The sequence below is a fragment of the Manacus candei genome, unplaced genomic scaffold, assembly GCF_025592945.1.
Source record: "Manacus candei isolate 608988 ecotype Guabito, Panama unplaced genomic scaffold, ASM2559294v1 h1tg000077l, whole genome shotgun sequence".
Classification (NCBI taxonomy): Eukaryota; Metazoa; Chordata; class Aves; order Passeriformes; family Pipridae; genus Manacus; species Manacus candei.
In genome coordinates this window covers 1,053,530-1,075,356 of record NW_026138125.1, presented here as the reverse complement: position 1 = coordinate 1,075,356, position 21,827 = coordinate 1,053,530, and the positions used below count along the sequence as shown (strand labels likewise).

Sequence of the window (21,827 nt, the reverse complement as noted above, 5' to 3'; positions counted from 1 at the left end):
AAAATAGTAGGAAAATTAAATAAAGACGATTTGAACCTTAGGGATGCTTGGCTTTCTCAGTGCTGCTTCAAGGGATAAAGAGTTTGAAAATGACGATGTAAAGATGGCAATTATTTCTGACCTGAAATGACTTGAAAGTAGAGTTCAGCGGAGTTCAGTCAGCAAGATTTTTGTCACTGAAAGTCTGAAATGCTTCTAGCTCCTGCTGAATTCAGTGCATTGATCTCCAGTGCACACCGACAAGCAGGGCATTTGCCTTACTCTCTAGGCTCTTGGGGCTTTTGCTGAACAAGTCTTTTTCCAAAATGTGCCTGCTCAGGGTGGGAACTGTGGCCCCCTGAGCTGAGTCTGCTTGTAGACTGAAAGAAACAAACCAAAATCCCACCCCGCTGCTGCTCAGTGTGAGCAACAAGCCTTGAGATATGACAAGTGGATTGGTGAGAATGGCTACTCCTAATCAGTTGATACTCCTATATATGTATGTTTATATACACCCACATCTGTGGGTGTATTTAGATACAGACTGATTCAATGTTCCCTGGTGTCAAAAAGCCACATTTTTTGGTGTCACGAGAACCCCCAGAAAAGGAGAGGCAGTGTATCTCTCAGTTGGCTGCTTCTTTTGTGAACCACATTTTAAACCCACTGGTGAAAGGCAGCTGACACCTGATGTAGGGCTGACACCAGGGCAAGCTAAGTGCTTGCTACCCAGTGTGCATCCCCACACCAGGACATTTAGAGGTCAAATACCACAATGCATATACACTTAAGGGAGGGTTTACTAATCAGTGACAACTAGAGAGTAAAATTTGCCTTTAATACAATAGGAAAACTCAGGACATCTTGGCTTTTCTTGAGCAGTTCAATGCAGTTGACCTATAGCTTTCTTCTGCAGGTTAGTGGGCAGAAGTGGCAGAGAGCACACCATAAATTCACTCTCAGAGTGAGGAAAAAATCCTTGCCAATGACTGCTTTGTGTTCTAAGGCAAAGAGACCCAGAAAACTAAGCATCCCATACATCCAAGAAAATTACATATTTTCCTCCTGTCTTTGTGGTTTTTAATTTGGGTTTTTTTGGTTGGTTGCTTGGTTTGTTTTGGTTTCATTTGGGGTTTTTTTGTTGTTGTTTTTAAAGCAGTTCTTCATTAGAATGTATAAGAGCATCCTGCTTTTGATGAAGCACAGTGGCCAAGGGGTCAGGCTATCAGTTTAAACTAATATAAGGCAATTCAAGGGAAAAGTGATATATCTAAAAGATAGAAAATAAAATGCAGAGCTTTATTACCAAGAAGGTGAACCAGAAAATAGCATACAAAGATATGCAGAAAATTCAGTAGAAAGGAGAGAGGAAAATTCACCTAAGCATTGCCATGGACAGGAGTTGCAGCCACGGGCTCAGACTACGTAATGTGAAAGACTATTCCCTAAGACCACTTGGACCAACATCAGACACCTTTAATTCTCCACTGATGCCTATTAAATTGAATTAATGCAGTGGAGTTTTCTCATGCCCCAAGAGGTCCCTGGCACAAGGGTAAGCTCCAAGAGCAGAGCATTTTCTGTCTGATTTCCATTTCCAACCAGAAATATCAGTGCTTCATAGAAGGCTTGTGAGAGCCCATTGTGGCTCCTTGACACTGTCCATGCAGTGGGGGGAGGCTGCCTTTCTCCTGACATCTTAACAAATTTGGGAGCAATTCTTCACCTGGATTGTTAAAGACTAAAACCAAAACAACTATAATCAATTGTAGCGTTCGAGGCCCAGGAGGAAATTTAGAAAGGAGCTCTCAAGGTCAGTGTTTCAGTGGAAATAGATCCTTGCTGACACGAAGTAGAAGCTTCCCCTGAGCTGATGGCTACATCTGCAGGATGACTACACCATGTGCATTCTCAGTGTGTTGGAGCAGCAAACAGGAACACATGTTGCTGATTCGCAGCACACAGAAGGGTTAACCTTACATTCTGTGACAGAAGTTACCCCAAATAAGGTCTGTGATATCCAGTATGAAGGGAAAAGAAATCAATTCTGCTTCCCGTGGGTAGGATTTCACCATTTGATTAGAGAAAGAAATGAATCTTTAAAGTATACTTACAGGAAAGGTATTTGCCATTTGCATGAGAGATGGGGATGGCTGCTGCATCCCAAGTTAATGAAATCAAGTCTTCTGTGCCTGTTTGAGGATTTCATCTATTTGAATTATGCAAATATCAAATATAGCTTCATTGTATAAAACTTCAAAATGAGAATGCCGTCTATATATCCAGGGAGGCCAAAATAATATCCCCACATCCCAAACTTAACATTGTTTCATTGAAGGCCAACAAGACATCATGATTTGGTCCTACAGCATTGTGTTCAAGCTCTGACAGTCAATTTAGAGGACATTCCTGCCTGTCAGCAAATAAACATTAAGTCATTTTAAATTTCACCTCCATTTGATAAGGTTAAAGCAATTCCCTCTTGAAGATAGGGACTCAGAGACAGGCTTTTGAATGCTAGTCATGGGGCACAGGGAGAGTGATGGCCACGTGGGCTGTGGAGGATGCATCAGGGCAGGCTGGCAGAGGGGTTCTGAGGCAGCAAGAGGAAGAGCAGCACAGAGGAGCCATAACACTCAGGAAATGGATCCTTCACTTACAGGCAGGAATCCGTATGTACACCAAGCTGTGTGGTCCCAGGTCAGCTTTCTCAAAGTTTCCTTTTGGCAAAAGGTATTTACCCAGAAAACATTCAGCTTGCCCAAGCTTGCTGGACCCTCTTTGCAAGTTCAGCACCCTCCCAAAGGAGGATGCAGAGTGACACAGGCCACACTAAGGAGTGATAAACATAACCTTTTTCTTCCAACCCAGTGGAAGCCTTGGCTTTATGGCTAGAGACCTTCCTCCAGTCCCAGCACAGGAAACCACATCATGGATTTGCAGAAAGGGTCACGTTCTGTACCCCAGAAACTGAACTAGTTTGGTCCAGCTCTCTGCTTGAAAGGTTGTCCCTGAACATGTCCTTCTCACGATCAGAAATTTTCTCATTTCTGTCTGTACTCATTGATGGCCCCTACAGACCCATTAGTTCTTGTGCCAATGCCATCATTTAGATCAATGCAGAGAACATGGCAATATTTCGTAATATCAGAGCATTTGCACTGTAGGACAATGTTTCCTAAATTGTCAATATGTTCTTTATAATAGAAAAGAATGCATTTAAATGTTGGCTCGGACTAGAAGACAAATAGAAAGGGGACATTTGAATTTCAAGCCGCTGTCAAAAACCTTTTTAGAATTCAGTAGACACGTACAGGAGCAGGAGTAGGAAAAGAGAAGGGAATCAAGCCAATGGAAAGTTTCAGTCTCCAGACATTAACTTTTAACAAGGAACTCCCAGGGCTGCCTCCAAGTACACTAGGTAGGGAAAATCTTCCAACAAGGGGCACAAGAGAAGCACTGGAAGAAGACGTATATGCTCACAAACCTCCCCAGGCACAGAGATTGCTCCAGCTGAGGGGTGATGGACCTTCATGCCCACCAGACCAGCAGAGAGCAGTTTCAGGTGAACTCTCTCATTTTGCTCTTCTGTTACTGGGGTTTTTTTATAGCAAATCCATACTCAACATGGATTTAAAGCTCTGTAAATTCAAAATTAATCAGGGGTACTACAACTTTCAGACTCACGTCTCTAAGCTGAAGAGGAAGGTTTGTGCATGCTGGAGGGAATGCCCTTGACCTACAGCTGTAGGCAATTGCAAATTTCTTGACATGAGGCCTAACCTAAACAGGATGGGCTCCCTGGGCAGTGTCTGAACATGCACAGCAAGACTTCCAGGCTTAATTCATTGCACAATGAGATCAGATTGATTATACCTGGACTCACTCTGCTTACAGCTGTTACTGTATCCATTTTGCAAGGCTTTCAAACCAGGGTACAAACCAGACCTTCCTCTTTGGCACTCACTGCCACAGTGCGCTTACAGAGCCAGCCATATTCTTAATTTTGCTTTCTTAAAAAATACCTCATTTTAGCTTCTGTTAAAAGTTTGTCTCCCCATTCTCCAGTCATCTTAGTAGCCTTTTTCTCTGACCTCAGCATGGGTAGTTAGACATTGCATTTTTTAACTTCAAGTTTAAAAAGAGATATATTTTAAACCACTAAACTTCATTAGCTAAGTTGCCCCCACAGAATTATTGTCCAAGATTCTCAAGGTGTGTGTATGTCTGCTAATACCAACGTATGCTTTTATACATTTTGTCAGAAGTTGATGCCATCATTACTAGCAGTAGAGTTTAGATATTTTTGGCTTTCAAGACAAAAAGATCCCTTAAATACCATCTTTTGAACGCCTGTGACACAACCCATTTCATTAATTTTAAACCTGCATTTCTTTCAACTGATCAGAAAGATCTGTTGAATAAACCTGTGACAGAAAGTCAGAAGGCTTTTAGGAATTTCACTGTCTGAAGGGCAAGGACAAGCACCAGCATGCCTGCTTTTGACTTCTGTTTGTCCTTCACCATACAGTGTTAATTCTTATCTAATGGTTAAAAACCTTTCGTGTTAAAGTCATGCCCACAAAGAAGGACTGTTTGAATCTCTGTGTACCTTATTGCTGACGTACTGCAATCTTTAGCTACCTTAAAAGTTTAATTCTGACTGTTGGTTCGTTTTTAGCTGTTTCAAGAACTTCTCTTTATAGATATCCTTAAGCATTATTAAGAGATTCAGCTGGAGAGGACCTTCATTCTTGATGCCTTTAAGGGACAAATGTAAGTTCAGCTTTATTGTCAAAATCAGAGAGCTCAAAAGTTGTCTTTATTGGAGAGACAGAATGTGAGGCACAGGAAATGAAAAATCAACAAGTCCTAGAGCTTATCAAATGACACACATTTTGGCTCACACACACAGAAATTAACACCTTTCTCCTTGAAAAGTTTATGTTCTGGGGCAAAGGGGCATAGGAAAAAATAACCAAAATTTGAAGAACAACATTTCAATCCATTTCCTTTTCTTGTCTACTCAAACGTTTTGTTCTACCATCCTAAAAAGCTCCTGTTTCTGTACCTGACTGAAGGCAGACTGTCCACTTGCTTATATTGGCATTTACAGAAAGTTACAGATTAAGAGCAGACATACTGGGATAGACCTAGGACTCATCTATCCATTCATTTCTCTCTGTGATGATCCCACATAGACATCTGCAGAAAAAGAAACAAGCATAGAGGGATTTTCCTGTACTACCCACACAGAAATTTTGGCACCCAGCAATATCAGGACTTTCTAAAGTGGAGATTATATCTTATTCTTAACAGCATTATGCTTCAAGGTTATATATAATCTCTTTAGGAGCCCATTTTTACTTTTGGCCTCCAGAACAATGAGTTCCACAGTTTAAATTTTATGCTTTATGGAAAAAAGGACTAGAATAATTGCAGTTACTGGAATTTAATAGAAGGCATACCTATATACTGAACTCCAGGGGTTTTGTTATGAAGGAGCAATCAAGACAGTCTTCTAATATTTCTCCAAATAAAAATCACCTTCAGCAGCACCATGCTAGGCATACCACTAAACAAAAGACTGAGCATGAGGTGGCTCCTCTTTTAGATATGTGAGACAATCATTACATTCAACAAAAAGCAAATCGGCAATATTATATGGGGGAGCAAATCAAGGTGGATTTGCAGAAATGCTGTATGAACAGGGACAAAATATTTACACTACCCTCTGAAAGGGGCTGAGCTCTTTTGCAGGGTTCAGCTAGAGACTGGAGCAGAACAGCTTCTTGAATATCTATGCAGATACTACCTAATCAGACATGGGAAAAGAAAGCCATTTATGCTGAGGACAAGGATGGATAGCTAAGAAATGCCATCTTCTCTAATGCATGTCTGGGTTTTTTTATACTCATGACTAAAGTTTAGTTTCCTGGTAATTATTGCATATGTGCACCTGTTTGCACGTGGTTGTCAAGCATTTTTTGAGTGATCACAGAACTCTCTGCACGTATCCATAACAAGCACATGCTTGCTGACAGAGAGATCCCCAACTCTAACCCTATAAGCTGCACTTTCAACTTAAATTCGTCAACTAAAAATTGATAAGAACAAAAATACTAAGAGTTTTGAGAAATAAATGCAACAACTAGAGGCTTTTAAATGGCTTAAGGGGAAACAAGAAAAAGTTTGCTCATAACACTACCAGACTTCTTTCTCAGTTTCACCTTTCTTTTTAAATCACAATTTATATGATTAAAAGGTTCTTGGCAGACCCATTTAATCCATAATATTTTGACCTTGATATTACTCATCCATGTATAACAGAGACCAGAAGGATAACTGCTTTCTAACCTAAGCAGCATAAACATGCTTATGATGCTCTCAAAAGAGGCTAAAAAAACTGCTACAGCACATTGTGCCAAATACAACTTGAAATCTTAACTGTTTATCTTCAATGTTTTAGTAACTCGCAACAATGAAAGGGAAGAAAATAATCTTTGGCATGTTGGTTGACAGTTGCTTGGTTCTCAGTTTCTTACACAAATGTTGCCTTTAGGTAACCAAGACATTATGTAGGATAATCATAGAATGGTTTGGGTTGGAAGGGACCATAAAACTCATCTAACTCCAACTCCCCTGCCATGGGCAGGGACAACATCCGCTAGACCAGGTTTCTCAAAGCCCCACACAACCCAGCCTTGAACACTTCCAGGGATGATGCATCCACAGCTTCTCTGGGCAACCTGTTCCAGGGCCTCACCACTCTCACAGTAAAGAATTTCTTCCTAAGATTTCAGTTTGAAGCCATTCCCCCTTATCCTGTTGCTCCAGATCCTTGTAAATAATCTCTCTTCACCCTTCTTGTAGGTTCTCTTCAGGTAATGGAAGGCGTCAATTAGGTCACCCCAGTGCTTTCTCTTTTCTGGGCTGAACAATCCCAATTCTCTCAGCCTTTCCTTGCAGGAGAGGTTCTGTAGCCCTCTAATCATCTTGGTGGCCTCCTCTGGACTTGCTCCAACAGCTCCACGCCCTTCCTGTGGCGGGGACCCCAGAGCTGGATGCAGCACTGCAGGTGGGTCTCACCAGAGCGGGACAGAGGGGCAGAATCCCCTCCCTTGCCCTGCTGGTCATGCTGCTTTGGATGAAGCCTGGGATACAATTGGCTTTCTGGGATGCAAGTGCACACTACAGGCTCGTGTCCAGCCTCTCACCTGTCAGCACCCCCAAAGTCCTCCTTCCAAGGGCTGCTCCCCCCAGCCTCTGTTGATACCAGGTGTTGCCCTGACCCAGGTGCAGCACCTACACTTGGCCTTGTTAAACCTAATGAGATTCCCATGGGCCCGTTCCTCAAGCTTGCCCAAATCCCTCTGGATGGCACCTGTCCTTGAGGAGGGTCAACTGCACCGCTCAGCTTGGTGTCATCTGCAAATGTGCTGAGGGCCCACCCGACCCCTTTGTCTGTGTCATTAATGAAGATACTAAATAACAAAATTGAAAGCTTCACATTACTAACAAATGCTCAGATATTAAAGTTCTTTTCCATTAAAATTCACAGGCTTGCAATCATTGTTTAAAGATAATGGTCCCAACATCAGATAGGAAAACAAAAGATTTAATTATAGGAAATGTAGTATAATTTGAATATGAAACAATAGGGGATTAGATAATGCATTTAATTTTCACAAGTGAAGATTCCAATAAATCATCTGTGAACTTGCCACAAATGACTCCTATCTACTGAAACTGGGGAGTTTCAAGAGCAGTCTGCGTTTGAGGTGGTGTCAGGCTCAGAAGAGATAGCAAGAAAACAGAGAGAAATTGGAAAATTAATGCTTAAGACAAGAGTCTCTTGAACAAAGAACGAGGGCACTAGACCAAAATTGATGGAACAGAGTTCCCTAATGTAGGGTTGCTGTGTTCTGTCTGAGGGCTATCTCCCTCAATCAATTTCCTACCTGTAGCAACATCTGTGTTTCTCCACTTTAATGGAAATAAATCTTCCTGCTTTCTTATCCACTGTGAAAAAAGAGACAGCTTCCAAGGCTTCTACTTGTAAGAAAACATGTCCTAGAGAGGACTTGCCACGCTACAGAGTGTATTTTTCGGAAGCTGAGATGGCACAACCAGACCTCAGCTTCCCAAAGGCTGCAGTCCCCTGCCGTTCCTTGGGTCTTTGTTGCCACAGTGAGGGATGTTGCCTGCACTTCCTTCATTCCTTCTCTTAGCACATACCTACGAGTGCCAGAAGAACCAAGGGCCACTAGTTTTATTATCTACACCTTCTAAGAGAGAAAGAGAGAGAGATTAATAATATCAGGTTTAAGGCCAACATGGGTAATGGTCTTTAATGAGGCTTAAAGACTTTGGGCAGAGGCAGAAGGGCAGAAGTACTTAAGAAATCTCAGCTGTGCACTCAGTCTCTGGATAGCACAGATGGTAGAGTAAAAAGAAGTGAAAATATACTTGTGCTGTATGTGCCACAGGATGAGCTGAGTGAGTGAATCAGCACACCAACAACCTATAGCTCACTACAGATCAGGCAAAATACCAGTTTCCTTGTAGGCATGAGGTAAAAAACAGAAGCATGACCATGACTTTGACTAAGCACCAGTAAAGCACTCATTGTGCTCATGGGCTTCTCATGCAAAGACAGTGGTCCTGTGTCCACAGAGACAATATCTGCCAAGATATAATATATAGAGAATTATGTGGATTGCACTAGTGGTGAATTTAGTCCTCTAACTACACTATTTGCAGAGTTAGGTTATTTTTAAAGCTGCAGACTTTTCATGTTGAAGCGATTTTTAAGTGCTCTTATGCAAAGTGTAATCACACATTGATTTTTCCATTAAAACTACAAAAGTCTTAAATACCTTGGGGGTGCTGGCCTCTATTAGTCCCTATTCTTCCATCCTATTTCTCTTGGTAGTGTTTTGCCACCCCTCGGTGTAGGAGGAAAGGAAGACTGTTTGCTTAAGCTGAAAGCACAATCTTGTATTCCATGAGTCCAGTTAAAAGCAGGAGTAGAAAATTGCTTTCTGTACAACAGGGAGGGAAATTATGCTGGGTTCTCTTTATGTTCCTTTTTAAATTACAGTGTGGGAAACCTGAACATACAGATGTCTGGATTTTGGAAGTTTGCTTTGAATCTGTTTTACTATGGCAATGTTGTGGTTTTTTTTTAAACCATAGGAAGTCTCCCAGCTCTTCAGAGGAGATTGTTTGTAACAATCGCCCTGAGAAGCCATCATCCCTCAATGCAGCCTTTCCATTGTCACCTGTTGAATAGCTGAGCTTCAGTTTTGTGCTACCAGCATTCAGTGGCATTGATCAGTTTTGCCATTGACACCGGGTTAATACCTTTGCAGAGAAGAGGAAAGCAAATTTTCCTGAACACCAGCAAGTAAATCCTGTGTTTCTATCTCTTTTACAGAAGGCAGCAAAAGAAGTAAGAAAAAGCTTACTAGTTACAGAGGGTGGATGCCACATACAGCTGAGTGGCCAGGCCCAGGTCTGCTGGTTTAAGTCTTTCACGTTCCCTTCTCACCCCCTGCTACCCATTTCAGGGCATTGACTCCCCTACTTGTCTTGTGCAATTCAAAGCCCTGCTCAGGGAAATATATGGATAGAAACACCATATAAAACACAAGGATTAAAATAATATCCAGCCTATAGCATATTTATCTTCAGACATGTCTCCAAAAAAGTCTCTGAAGAAAGGCAGCTGAATGGAACGATTAAAGAAATGAACCAAGAGGAGTCAATGAAGCTGAGTTTAAAGAACATGGGCTGGAGCTGTGTTCTGGAATATAATCGATTGGGTTATTCTTTCCATTTTTGTTCTATCCCTATGCTTTACTTTTTTTCAGCAGGGAAAAAACCCATCTGGGTTCCAGCTTATGAAGAAACATCTAATTTTCCTGTAGCTGAAGTCCTACCATTGTCAAGTTACACTGTGCCTGAGTCATAACCAGATGACAACCATGTATTTTTCACAACTACTTGAAGTAATTTGCCTCCTGAAAACCCATTTGCCAAGTGCCTTACAAAATACACTTCCTTAGTGATCTTTGGAAAGGCTATTCCTACGCACAATACCATTATTCTGAGCAAAACATTAATTTGCCATCACTAGTATATGGGAAGAAAAAGGTGCTCCAAGTTCTAAGAGATCTTTTTAATTTCTGACTCAAGGTTTTATCTAGATTTTGCTTATGGCTAGGTACAGCTGTTTATGGTATTGCTATAGAATAGCCTGGCATTGTTTTAACAACAGCCACCAAAAAAGTGACAGGAGAGAGGCCAGGCAGCCGAGCAGGCAGGTCACTACGGCAAGATTCAGCAGATGCATTTGTGACTCTCTATTGCATTTGTGGCCTTGATCAGGGCACTGACTTCTTCCTTTCCAGCCCTTCCTTTTTGCCCATTGTTTTTTTGATTCAGAGACAGGGACTCTCTTTCCTTCTGTGGCACTCACCAGAGTCTCAGTAAAGCCTTTAGTTACTACTGCCCTGTAAAGCAGACCAGACCTGTACCACACCACATCACATGAAACCACCACTGCTGCTACCTTCAAGTTGACACTCAGTGTATTTGACATACTTAAGTGTTAGAAAAAATGAAAAATAAAATAAAATAAATTAAAAAAAAAAAAAGAAAACCCAGAAACAAACAAAACCCACCACCACCACACTGCCTTTCTCAGATGAAGGCACTGTCATTGATTATGATGAGCAATTCCCTTGCCTGATTATTAAAGAAGCTGTAGGATATTTGCTGTCCAGGCATGGTCCCAAAGGAGAACAGTTGAATTTCTGTAGTGATGGGAAAGAGAGAGCATTGGGAATTATCTGCCTCACTTGGCCTCACTCACAGAGGAGCTGACAGTGCTGGGCTGGTAGCAGCAGAATCTCAATTTAGGGAGGTCCAGCATCAGCTCTTGCTCCTGCTGACTGCTGTAGCAGTGCTTTAATGCATCTTTGTCAACACTTCCATAACAGCCAGATTATTGTGATACTTTTCATTTCTGGATGGGAGAGCTCAGGATGGATGGATGCTTCATCATGGTCAGGAGATAGAAAAGGACTGCCCAGATACCAGCCTCATGCAGCAGGACCCCTCTGCTGTGGAAACAGATGAGTGTTGCTCCAAAGGGCAAAGAGGGGGTAGCAACAATAAAGGACTCTCACTTCAATGTCTTTACTGTGGTAGGCTTGAGGCTGCTTTATGCAAAATGATTAAGGCTTTTAGCAGAAGCACAAACTGAAGCTGCCAAGAGAAAATATCACAGAAGCTTTAGAAGCAATACTTTTTTCAGCTGGGATAGTCAAAACTCAGTTGCTGAGTACAAGCCCAGGTGAGTCAGATCTAGCCTGATGACAAACCATACAGCTGCTTTCGTATAAATGTGCATTTATACAGTGACCAGATTAAGAAGGATGTAGCCATGACCAGTGAGTAGGCACTGCTGGCGTGGAGCCACTGGTGCCAAGGTCTTTCCCAGCAGCACCTTGTGTGGAGGCTTCCCCCGTACTGCTCCTCTTTCCCAATGCCCACCTGTTAACATTTCCTAAAGACTTTTAACTTACTTACAGCTATGGAAGGGCCTTCCTTTTGTAATATTTATGATAATTGTACTAGCTGGAGCTCTCTTTTATGGAATCCTTCCTTTACATTCTCCTCCTTTGTTTGCTACAACCCACTTATAATATTTATAATAATTGATATATGTCTCCAAACTCGTCCTTTCTTAAGAGCTCTCTGATACAGTGCAGGGGTCTCAGCTCAGGTATCAGAGAAGTAAGAGGTCCCCAATTGCAATTTGTGACAGTTTAGGTGATTACTGCCCTGCCCTTTAGGGTCAAAGGAGAAAGACAAGATCAAGTAGCCACAAAGATGAAATCAATCCCTGTCAGGGTGGGTCAGGCATTAGGAGGTTTTAAATACTGTTAAAAGCTTACATTTAATCATAAAGCCATCAACCAAGTGTTTTATAACCACCCTGCTTTCCACCCTGAGCACAGCAAGGTAGCCAGAAAGAGAAGGAACTGATCTCTCTACATCAGAGACTTCAAATCCCCAATCAGACCATCTGGACTTTAAGCTGAAAGATTTAACCCTTGCAGACACCTTCCCTGAACACAAAAGCTCTTCCCCACGTGAGCTCAGCCTGTCCAGCACCGTGGTGCTTGTCCCCCTGCCACCTTCCTCCTCCACCACAGCAGTGGTGTCACCCTACCTGGAGCCCATCCTGTAAGCATCAATACTGCTTATGGCAAGTGGTCTTTCCCTTTCAACATTTGCAATTAATTTTCATGAATATTCTCAAGTGCCACACAAAAACGTGACACTAAAAAAGCATTAGATCCTTCCTGTGCCATCCCCTGATTAGCTTTTTCTCATCGTCAGGAGATTTATGAATTTAATCTCCATTTTATAGAACTTATCACTTTTAACAACTAGAGGAAAATGCTAAATTGTTTTTATTGCTGCTAGATGTTCAAAGACATGATGCTGTATATTGCCATTTACATTTCACGTTAAAAGTGATATATGTTGAGAATGTGCAAGTATTTGTTTTAATTTGACCCATCTGTTAAATGAAAAACAAAGAGGACTTCTAAATCACAATATTTAAATTCAGCGATTTGTAAACAATTTATATGTTCATTTCTTCTGGGTTAAAACTGCCCTAAAGCATCACTATTATGAAATCTCCAAATTAAATTGCTTTGCAGGCCAGAGTTTCTTTCTCCTCAGTTTATTAATTTATTCCCAAAGCCAAGTAAATTAGCAAGACTCATATTAAAGTCTTACCACTGAAATAATTTGGGGGAATTTGTGGAAGTATCTACTGCCTCCAAAAAGCTGAGAGTACAGAGGAAGTGTCAGATACTGGTGGCAAATTCCCTCATGATAAAGGGCAAACTAGTTGCTTTCATTTAGCTTTCCAGTACTCCTGCAAGCAGCACATCTGCCTATTCCATGCTGGACCATCACCAAGGAAGAACAATAATCAAGAAGGGGAAAAAAAGTCATGGCAATTTACCTTCCCCCCTCAACCTAGCCAGGATTTGGATCTTAGACTGGGCTTTAATTTAGCTGTGGTAATGGTAACTTACAACGGGTTGCAGAGGCACAGACATTTAAGGAACCCACAAGTAACACTTCAAGAGCAGATCTGTTTTTCTGCTTTGTGCAACAGGTATATTTAGCTACACTGCTGTGCCTCTACCCCAGAAATCAGTACTGTCAAGTGGAATGAGGATACTGAGAGCCTTTCAGTCACCCACATACAGGGCCTCTTACCCTAGACTAACAGACTCCTTGTGAAAGGAGATGATTTCTTCATTAGATGTACACTCTGAGCATGAGGAAGGGCTTTGTACAGCCTGGAGTGTCACATCTCCCATTTGAAGCCCTTGTCACGCTCTCTGCTGGTGGAGTGTGCAGCTCCACCCTGTCCCAAACCCAGATCATATGCCTTGTCTGAATGACAGGTTTTCACTATGCTCTCACACAGCTGCAGCAGGAAAGGGGCTGGCTGCAGCCTGGGCTCCTTACCCTGCATTCATGTCCTAGCCATAGACCATGGCAAAAGCAGGACTAGAGGAGGAATCAGAGAATCCTCAGAAAGCAAAAATAATTTTAAAAGAGGAAAAAAATAATAAAAGTTGCAGAAGTGGACAGACCCACAAGTTTCAATTCCCTCTCTTCAATATCAATCAGAGCACTAAAAAGCAATGCACAATTACTGGGTCTACTGCATATTCTTACACTAGGTGGTTCATTTATTATATTCAGTATCATATTAAGCAACCCAATAAAACAGGAACTAGTAGTAATGCAGCCAGGGCATGATTAAGGGCACCTCTAAGAACATCAACAGATGTGGAGACTACATGGATCACAGCCCGGAAAGATTCCAAGTTGGTGAAATGACAGCTTGATTAGTTTTTGTCTGACAAATGTGGCAACAGAGATCAGAATCAAACATAATTTCGAGGTTACAGGCCTTCAAATAAAACCAGAGAAAAAAATTCAAAGAGGGCAACCAAATATCAAATAAACTCTCCAGCCCAGCTTCTTTGATGCTCAGATGCAACACAGCCATAACTACTGAGGTTAAATAAGAACTCTCCAAGGAGCATCCTGAATCAACAGGGAAATGCCTTTAGAGAGGGACAAGCTTCAGATCTTGCAAGACAGTCTTCCTTCCCATCAGGAGCCTTACTAAGTATGCTCATATTTGTAATTTATTGGGAAAACATGCAAGTAGAGCTACTTTATATCCAGGCAACCGTTGCATATTGCTACCCCAAAGGTCAAGCTGCAACAGCCTATCACCCATACTGCTGCACATAGGCATGCAGGATAATCAGACAACAGAAATAGCAAACAGTGAATGGATTTTTCCTTCTTTTTCCCTTCCACCTGTTCTAATGACAAAAAGAGTGTGTCAAAAACATACAGAGACATCAGGTTTTTTAAAATGTATGCTCGCAACCAAAAGTATTGCCTATCCCTCATTTTGTACTGGTCTCCAACCATACATTCCCCATTTGGAGGAACTTGGTGAGATAAAATGGAGGGTTCTGGGCTTCATTCCCATGTGGAAAGGGGGCAGAGGACAGAGGGGAGGCAGAGTAGGACAGGGTTCTTACCCAGGAAAAAAATGATCTGTCTCCTGGAGCTCTTGCCCTCTGAACTCTCACTTTTTCTTAGATACTTCTGGTGCTTTTGTCCTCCCTTCACTGCCACAGTTCCTTCCTTGTGGATCATCAGGGCTTTCATCATGCTATGGCACATGAAGGTGACAGATCCCAGCACTATGATGTACACAGCAAAGGCACTGAAGATGCTGGCTTGAAAGAGAGGAAACTTGGAAGAGAGGCTGGTACAGATGGTCATGTTGTACTTCAGCTCAGGTATGAGGTGCCTGGGAGTAGGTCTGACACAGGCCGTCGTGCTTTGATAGCCCTCGACGATTTCCAGGGGATATTCTGTGCCCATGGCAAAGAGCAGAGGCAGAGCCACCAAGACAGATGTCCCCCAGACAAAGGCGATGAGCAGCTTCACCGTGCGGGGTCCAGAGAGAGACTTGAACTTGAAGGGGTGGCAGATAGCAATGTACCTCTCAAAGCTGAGGGTGGCAATGTGCAGCACAGTGGCATAACTGCAGGCTTCAAAGAGGAAGTAGTAGAGCTTGCAGGCAATGTTGCCATTGGGGGTAGAAAAGGGGCTCCAGATGGCACTGAAGAACTCCACGGGCATACCCAGTAGGATGACCAGCAGGTCAGAGCAGGCCAGGCTCACCATGTGGTCGGTGACCTCCTTCTGCAAGTAGCCCTTCTTCTGTAAGATCCTGGTGGCCTTGATGGTGATGCTGTTGCCCAAGATGCCCGCAACAAAGATGCAGATGTAGACTAAGGCCAAAGTGATCTTGATCCACAGAGCCACCTCAAACTCCTGAACATGGCTGTGGTCAATGAGATGAGAGCAGTCTGAAGTAGATGTCTGTCCTGCCATGAGCAGCCCCTGGCAGGGAGGAGGAACAAAGTGCCCTCCTGCCTTCTCTGATGTTCAAATTCACAGCAAACAGGTTCTTTCTCGCTTTACCCCTCTCACGGAGACGCACATGTCCAAGCAGTCAGGTATAATGTGTGTCACCTGGCCACACCTGTGGGGTTTGTTAGCAACCCTCTGAGTCAGTAAGTCGAACAGGAAAGTGTTTCAGCTCTTACCTATCTTTATGGCAAACACTTCTTTCTCCTTTTGGATTTTCTTCCTCCTTTCTCTATGGACTGAAGCTGCTGTTTTCCAGCCCTTCACGGTATCAACTGCTCTACTTTCAGTGCTTGCTTCTTCCTCTGCAAGCAAAGCAGCTTTTGGTCCCCGCCCCAGGAGGAAGTCTGTGTGGTTACAGCTACTCTGTTAACCATTAACCTAAATCTTGGCTATCCCTAGTTCTCTAGTCACTGGCAGAACAGCATGCTTAGAGGAAAAAAAAAAAAGGGTGAGCCACCCATGTCTGAAATTCACTTCCTGTAGCAGGAGGTGCTTCACAAGGATGAAAAGAGGTGTTTCACCTAAAGCTGTTGGTTTGGTGGGGTCAGGTTGAATGTGTGAATGAACACATGCTAAAGAGAAAGTATCTCCTCGTGAGTTTAACATTAACTGGGCTTCAGACTCCATTACTACGTGTGCTAATGCCACAAGCTTCACTACTTTACATTTCCTTTTATCAAGACCTCGGCATCTGCAGCAGCAGTGTTGGTTATGTGCAGCCATGGACTGATTTACATCAACAGGACATTCTGGTTTTCAGTTGCTGCTGCTGAACTGGTAGCTTCTTAAAATAACTGGCTAGACTCCGAAGAGCCTTCTAAAGTTATGAAGTAAGCTGAACTCTAGATTTAGACACATCAATTGTTTCCCTTCAAATTTCCGTCTTCTCATGTTAGATAAGAGCAATAATGAAGTCAGTAACCCAGTCATGCTCATGCTTTCAAATAATCTGGAGTAGCGGGGGACGAAAATGTACTTCCCCCTACTGTGTCTCACCCCAAGGGGAACGAATTTAACACGCTCTTTAGTTTTAGTTTCAAACCATAGCACTGAAGGCTCCCAAGGTAACCCCTGGAAACATTTAATTAGAGGGTGTGTATATGGATTAGGAAACCTTTAAATTACAATGCAAAATGGCCATACAGCTTTTGCAGCTATAATAGAGAGAGGCCCAGTACTGTGATCTGCTCCAATATCAAATCTAAGAACAGTGGGTTCACAAAGTGATTTTTATTAACTAGACAAGCTCATGTGACACTTGCAGCTCATGATAAAAGAGAAACATTAGGAAGTTGTTGTTAAGCAGTCTCCTCACATTCAGTGGTTATCACTGTACCTCAGCAGCCCAAGTATATAATGAACAAAAGATGCCCAAACCAGGATAATCAGCACCTGTTTCTATGCATTATTTATGTATTTCTGTTTCAGAAAAATCACCTCAAACCTTGCACAACTTCAAGCTGTGTAGTGCCAGTCATCTTTCCTTATGTTTGATAATTCATATTTGTTCTGCTCAGACAAGCTTTCTATTATTACCCCATTTCTTTCACTTAATTTTACTTTATAAAAGAGTGAACAAAGATTACATATGCATGACTGAATTGTGGAAATGAAGCTAATTAAAATTTGCTGCTTACCATCAAAAGGGAAAAGTGAGAGAGAGAGAGTAAAAGAGAGAGAAGGCCCAATAGGATTAGATCGCCCCCTTTTTTCCACACCAATTATAAAATGCAGAACACAATTTTGCATTTTCAATATTATCTTTAGAACATACACGAAGTTTATTAAGTTTCTAATAAAGAGCTGGTGCCACAAAGGGGATAGGAAGGAAAGAGACAACTGTGGATGCTCATAGACTGAGACCATTAAATATAAAAAAATATTACATAGGTTACTGGACTAGATAAACCAGGAGTGGATATTCCAGAGATAGGTATAAAATCCCTATCATGGGTGATTATAAAAAAATATATCTTCTTGGAGGAAGAAATTTCTGACAACTAAATGTGATCTTTGTGGCATGGAGGTTGAGAGATCATAATCTTTACCTTGATGGACATGATACCAGTTTATAAACATATGATTTGTGTCACAGTCTCATTTTAGGGATTTCCTTAAGTTTTCCTTGATACCTCGTAACAGTAAATACCGTGAGTTAATTTTTGTGTTGTTGCCTTTCCCTTAGCAGTTTCAAAAGTGAACTGTGGCCTCTGTAGTTGCACCTGGGAGAGCACTCCAGGGAGTTCCTCCTGACCCAATTTGTTGCAATTGCACACCACAACTTCAGCTGCCAGCACTGAAGAGGAGGCAATATCACCATATATCTTTCTAAAATCAGCACACACGGATGCTGCACACTGCCAATCACTTGTCAGCATCCTTGGTAAGCAAATGGAGCCTCCTGAAGATGCAGATCACATGGGCACAGGGTGCAGCTGGCTCTGTGTGCCACTTGCTCGGCCAGTCATGTCCATGTGGTGCAGTTGTTGGGAAGAGATGGCGAGTGGTGGGAGCCAGAGGAACACTGAGATGGAGCAGATTGTTGTTACTGTAGTATATAAGGTGATTTTTCACCTTCAGAGATAATAAAGCTGCTGTGATCACCCGCCCTGGTTTGTTATCCAACAGAGTGTACAAGGTTTCCTGAAGGGTGCTTTGCTTTCTTGCCTGGTCCTTGGATAGCACTCTGGTGAAAGGCCTTTTGGGGGCAGAAGAAAGCAGAGCTTCATCATCCATCCTTTAGGCCACTGCATGAAGCTCACCTTCTGCCCCTTGTGTAGCACACCATCTAGCAACTCGCACTGTCTGGGGACCAGGCTGGGTTGAGGCACTCAGTCCTTGGCCAGCTGCTGTCTCATTAAAAGCCAGGTCCCCCAAACTCCTGATGAGGTTGGTCCCCCAAAACTGACAGCACAAATTGTATTCCAATGAATCTTGGAAAAGCAAACTCATTTGACAGATGCCGTTGCATTTTGGTAAATGGATTGTAGATTAACCTTTTCCGGTGTGTGGGGGGATCATTCTGCTCCCGCCTTACAAATGCCCTTTCTTCCCCAGCTGTGCAGTGCCAGCACGTGGGTTGGCTCGGGGTGCCCAATCTGCAGAATCACTCTGTGGTTATTTCTCAATTACCATACAGCACGGATGCCAGGGTGCTCTGATAGGCAGTCAGGCACTGCCACACTTGCGTTATCACTGCAGAATTATCTCTCGATAGCTGTGTTGTGAATATGCAAATCCACCTTAATTGGCTACGCTAATCACACTGCTCTGACTGGTTTCTGTTCTCAAACTGTTCAAGCTACTTGACAGGAACAAAGAAAATATCTCAGTTTCTTGCTTCTCTTAGCTTAAAAACTCTAAAACCTAAATGAAAAAGGAGAGCTATCTCAAAAGCGAAGAAAATGAGGCTGTGAAAAGGATTAACTTTTTTTTTCAGATAAAAACACATTGACTTTTTTTCTTGGCAGTCTTTACCATTCTCCATCTCAACAAACCTCTTGTCCCTAGAATAGCTGTGATACCTTTGTCTTGCCAATATTTGTTTAGACAAAGCGAATCCTGGGCTTGTTCAATTCTCTTTGAAACACGAGGTAAACAAAATGAGATTGCTGTTCTGCAGAGACAGCTACCCTGATCTCCACAGGCAGAGGGGAAAGTGCAATGGGAATAAAAGGAAGAAGCAACACAGACAAAAGTGAAGTGTCCAAATGATTTTAAATGTTTTAAGAAATCAATTTGCCTGAGACAGCTCATGTTGGCTTTTAAAATTATTTTTCATTAAAAATTTAAATAATTAAAGACTGCAGTCAACTCCAGGTTTCTTTCTGTTTTCTGGAATCTAACAAGCCTCTTCTTTACTGTTAAGATCCATTTGTATTCTTCTGGTGAGTTATTCTTGAATTATATTTTTCTTCTATGGAAGATTATGATGATAGTTAATAACATGAATAAGTACAAGCCGTTTGTGAAGTTTATATCTTCTTAATTTCCCTAAGAGTTTGGTTTTGGGCAAAACAGTCTAAGAACCATCGTACTGTTAACTGCTTGGCTCACTTTCTTCTGGCAACAGGAGAGACTGGGTTATGCAATCTGGGCAGTGTGTCTGCTGTGTAACCTGAGCATCCATAATGAATTCTAATGGAATTAGATTACCTCTTCAAAGGTGGCATATGGAAAGCTGCCATCTTTTATTCAGCAGTGAGCAGTGCTACCTGCTGTAATGCATCCTCTTGGAATATCATGTTGTGCATGCTTGCTTATTTGGAGGATAGAGAAGGGATTTCAAATGTGCTTCCAGGATACACAGTGAAAAAGATCTCTGCTCCAAATCATTCCGTCTAAATAAATAGATCAAAGCACTTCACTACTTCCAGTGTATTTTACAAATTGGAAAGCAACATGAGAAGAAACTGGGGACAGTGAGACTAAATGGTTTATCCAAGATACAGAAAAATCTGTGCAACACATAAGCCTTCTCATCAGTACACTGGATTCCTGCTAACTTCCTCACACAACCTGCAGCACGCAGACTGCCAAGCAATAAATGCACTTACACAGCGCTTCTCTGGTTGCTCTGGTGCTTTTAACTGATGTTAATTCATAAAAATTAAAACCCATTTACAGAACCAAAACACATAATTATTGTACACAGTCATATCTGGAGGTGTTGAACAATACACCACCTGCTGTCTGATCACCTTGGTAAATTAAATGCATTAAAGCTCCTCAAAGCCTTCACTCAACTGCAGCTCTGTCTGAAGTAAACTAGGAGGTGTGTGGATTGCTGTGATTAGATGGGAGTGCACTTTGACTGACAAGGAAGTGAAATGGTTAATTTTCCACTCCTGGAGTAAGGAAAGAGATGCACTTATCTGTCCCCTGACACTGCAGCAGGTGTGAGGAGGCCAAGTAGAGGCCACTAACTATGGCCACAAATGGAGAGAAGCTGACTAGACAGGCTGGGAAATGCAAGTAAAGCAAGTCTTATCCTGAAATGAGATCGTCCTTTTTGCATCCTTTAGGAATGAGGCACCAAAGGAAATGAGTTTATTTTTATCCCATACCTGACAAAGGAGCTGTAACCAAAATTAACACATACACTAAGCCCAAGTCTCAATAGTCACAAATTGACTGTATTGAACACATATCCTGAAATACCCACCAGACTCCCCTTTGTCTGAAGCACAGTGGCAACAAAGCACAACATTTGGTTCAAGAAATCACTACTGTGAACCTTGGGACACAATCCTCAGCACACTGAATCAAATATCATTTTTCTCTGTGTAACTTCTGGGCTGCCACCTTATCCAAATAGATGTTAATGGCTGCAAAATACAATTCAAAGCTCCTGTTTAAAAGCATACTCAGTTCCTTATGCCATATTTTAAAGCTGTCTTGTAAAACTCTTCAATGCAACATACTTTTTAACAGAGGCTCACAGTTTTGGACCTGTTATGCTACTGCCCTAGAAAAAACTTGAGATTTCTTTGTCTGAATGCAGCTAATTGCTTAAAGTGACAAGATAGAAAAAGCTTCTGTAAAAACGCATCTCAGAACCTTATTTCTCCATAATTTTTGTTAAAAATCTGCAAGGTCAAAAATCTCTGGAAATGGTTGTCGTATGCAGGTACCAAAACACTGCAGTTTAGAGCTCATGTTTTTTTTTCTTTTGCTGATGAACCAACTGTGAATCTTCTAAAAAAATGTTGATGGTTCAATCCTGGTCTCCTGAAAGATTTTTTTATAGAAATATTAAGCTTTACTATTGGAAGGAAAAGCAAAAATTATCTCCTTGTTTCCTTCTTGTGCTTGCCATCTCATCACCATCAGGACTTGCACTCATGTGCCCAGCTGAGCTATTACAAAACCATTTTGCCTCTCTTCAAAACTCATCTGATGGGATTTAGCCCGAAGTAAGCTAATGACAGCTTTTTTGACCTGGTTCTAAGGAGTCCTAGCAGCATGTCATCACAGCAAGGGCACTTCTGTCACCCTGTTCTTTCTCATTTACAATACACACATGATGCCAAGATTCAAAATATCTGACTTCTCACTTTAAGGAACTTCTATTTTACCATTATATAGTTCACTCCCTCGCAGAAACTTCAACAAATTCAATTTTAAATAGCTTGTAAGAAAAAAGGTGGACTGCTTTACCCTTTGCTGCAATCTGGGCTACAACAGGTAGCAACACCTACCTCTGGGTAGAGCAGGACAATTAACATTACACAGTTATTTATTGTATAGAAGATGCCACTCTGGGTTCCTAAGTA

The 21,827-nt window shown here is 41.9% G+C and overlaps 2 protein-coding genes across 2 annotated transcripts in view; one reads left to right on the top strand and one right to left on the bottom strand.

The window, feature by feature from the left end:
• Positions 1–15,859, bottom strand: part of GPR39 (G protein-coupled receptor 39) — a 78,254-nt gene extending 62,395 nt beyond the window's left edge. Inside the window, exon 1 of the mRNA XM_051810294.1 lies at positions 14,649–15,859. Within this exon, the coding sequence (XP_051666254.1) occupies positions 14,649–15,513 (865 nt within the window). The 5' untranslated portion in view covers positions 15,514–15,859. The remainder of the gene's footprint in view (positions 1–14,648) is intronic.
• Positions 1–21,827, top strand: part of ACTR3 (actin related protein 3) — a 192,144-nt gene that overhangs the window by 74,949 nt on the left and 95,368 nt on the right. The window lies entirely within an intron of this gene.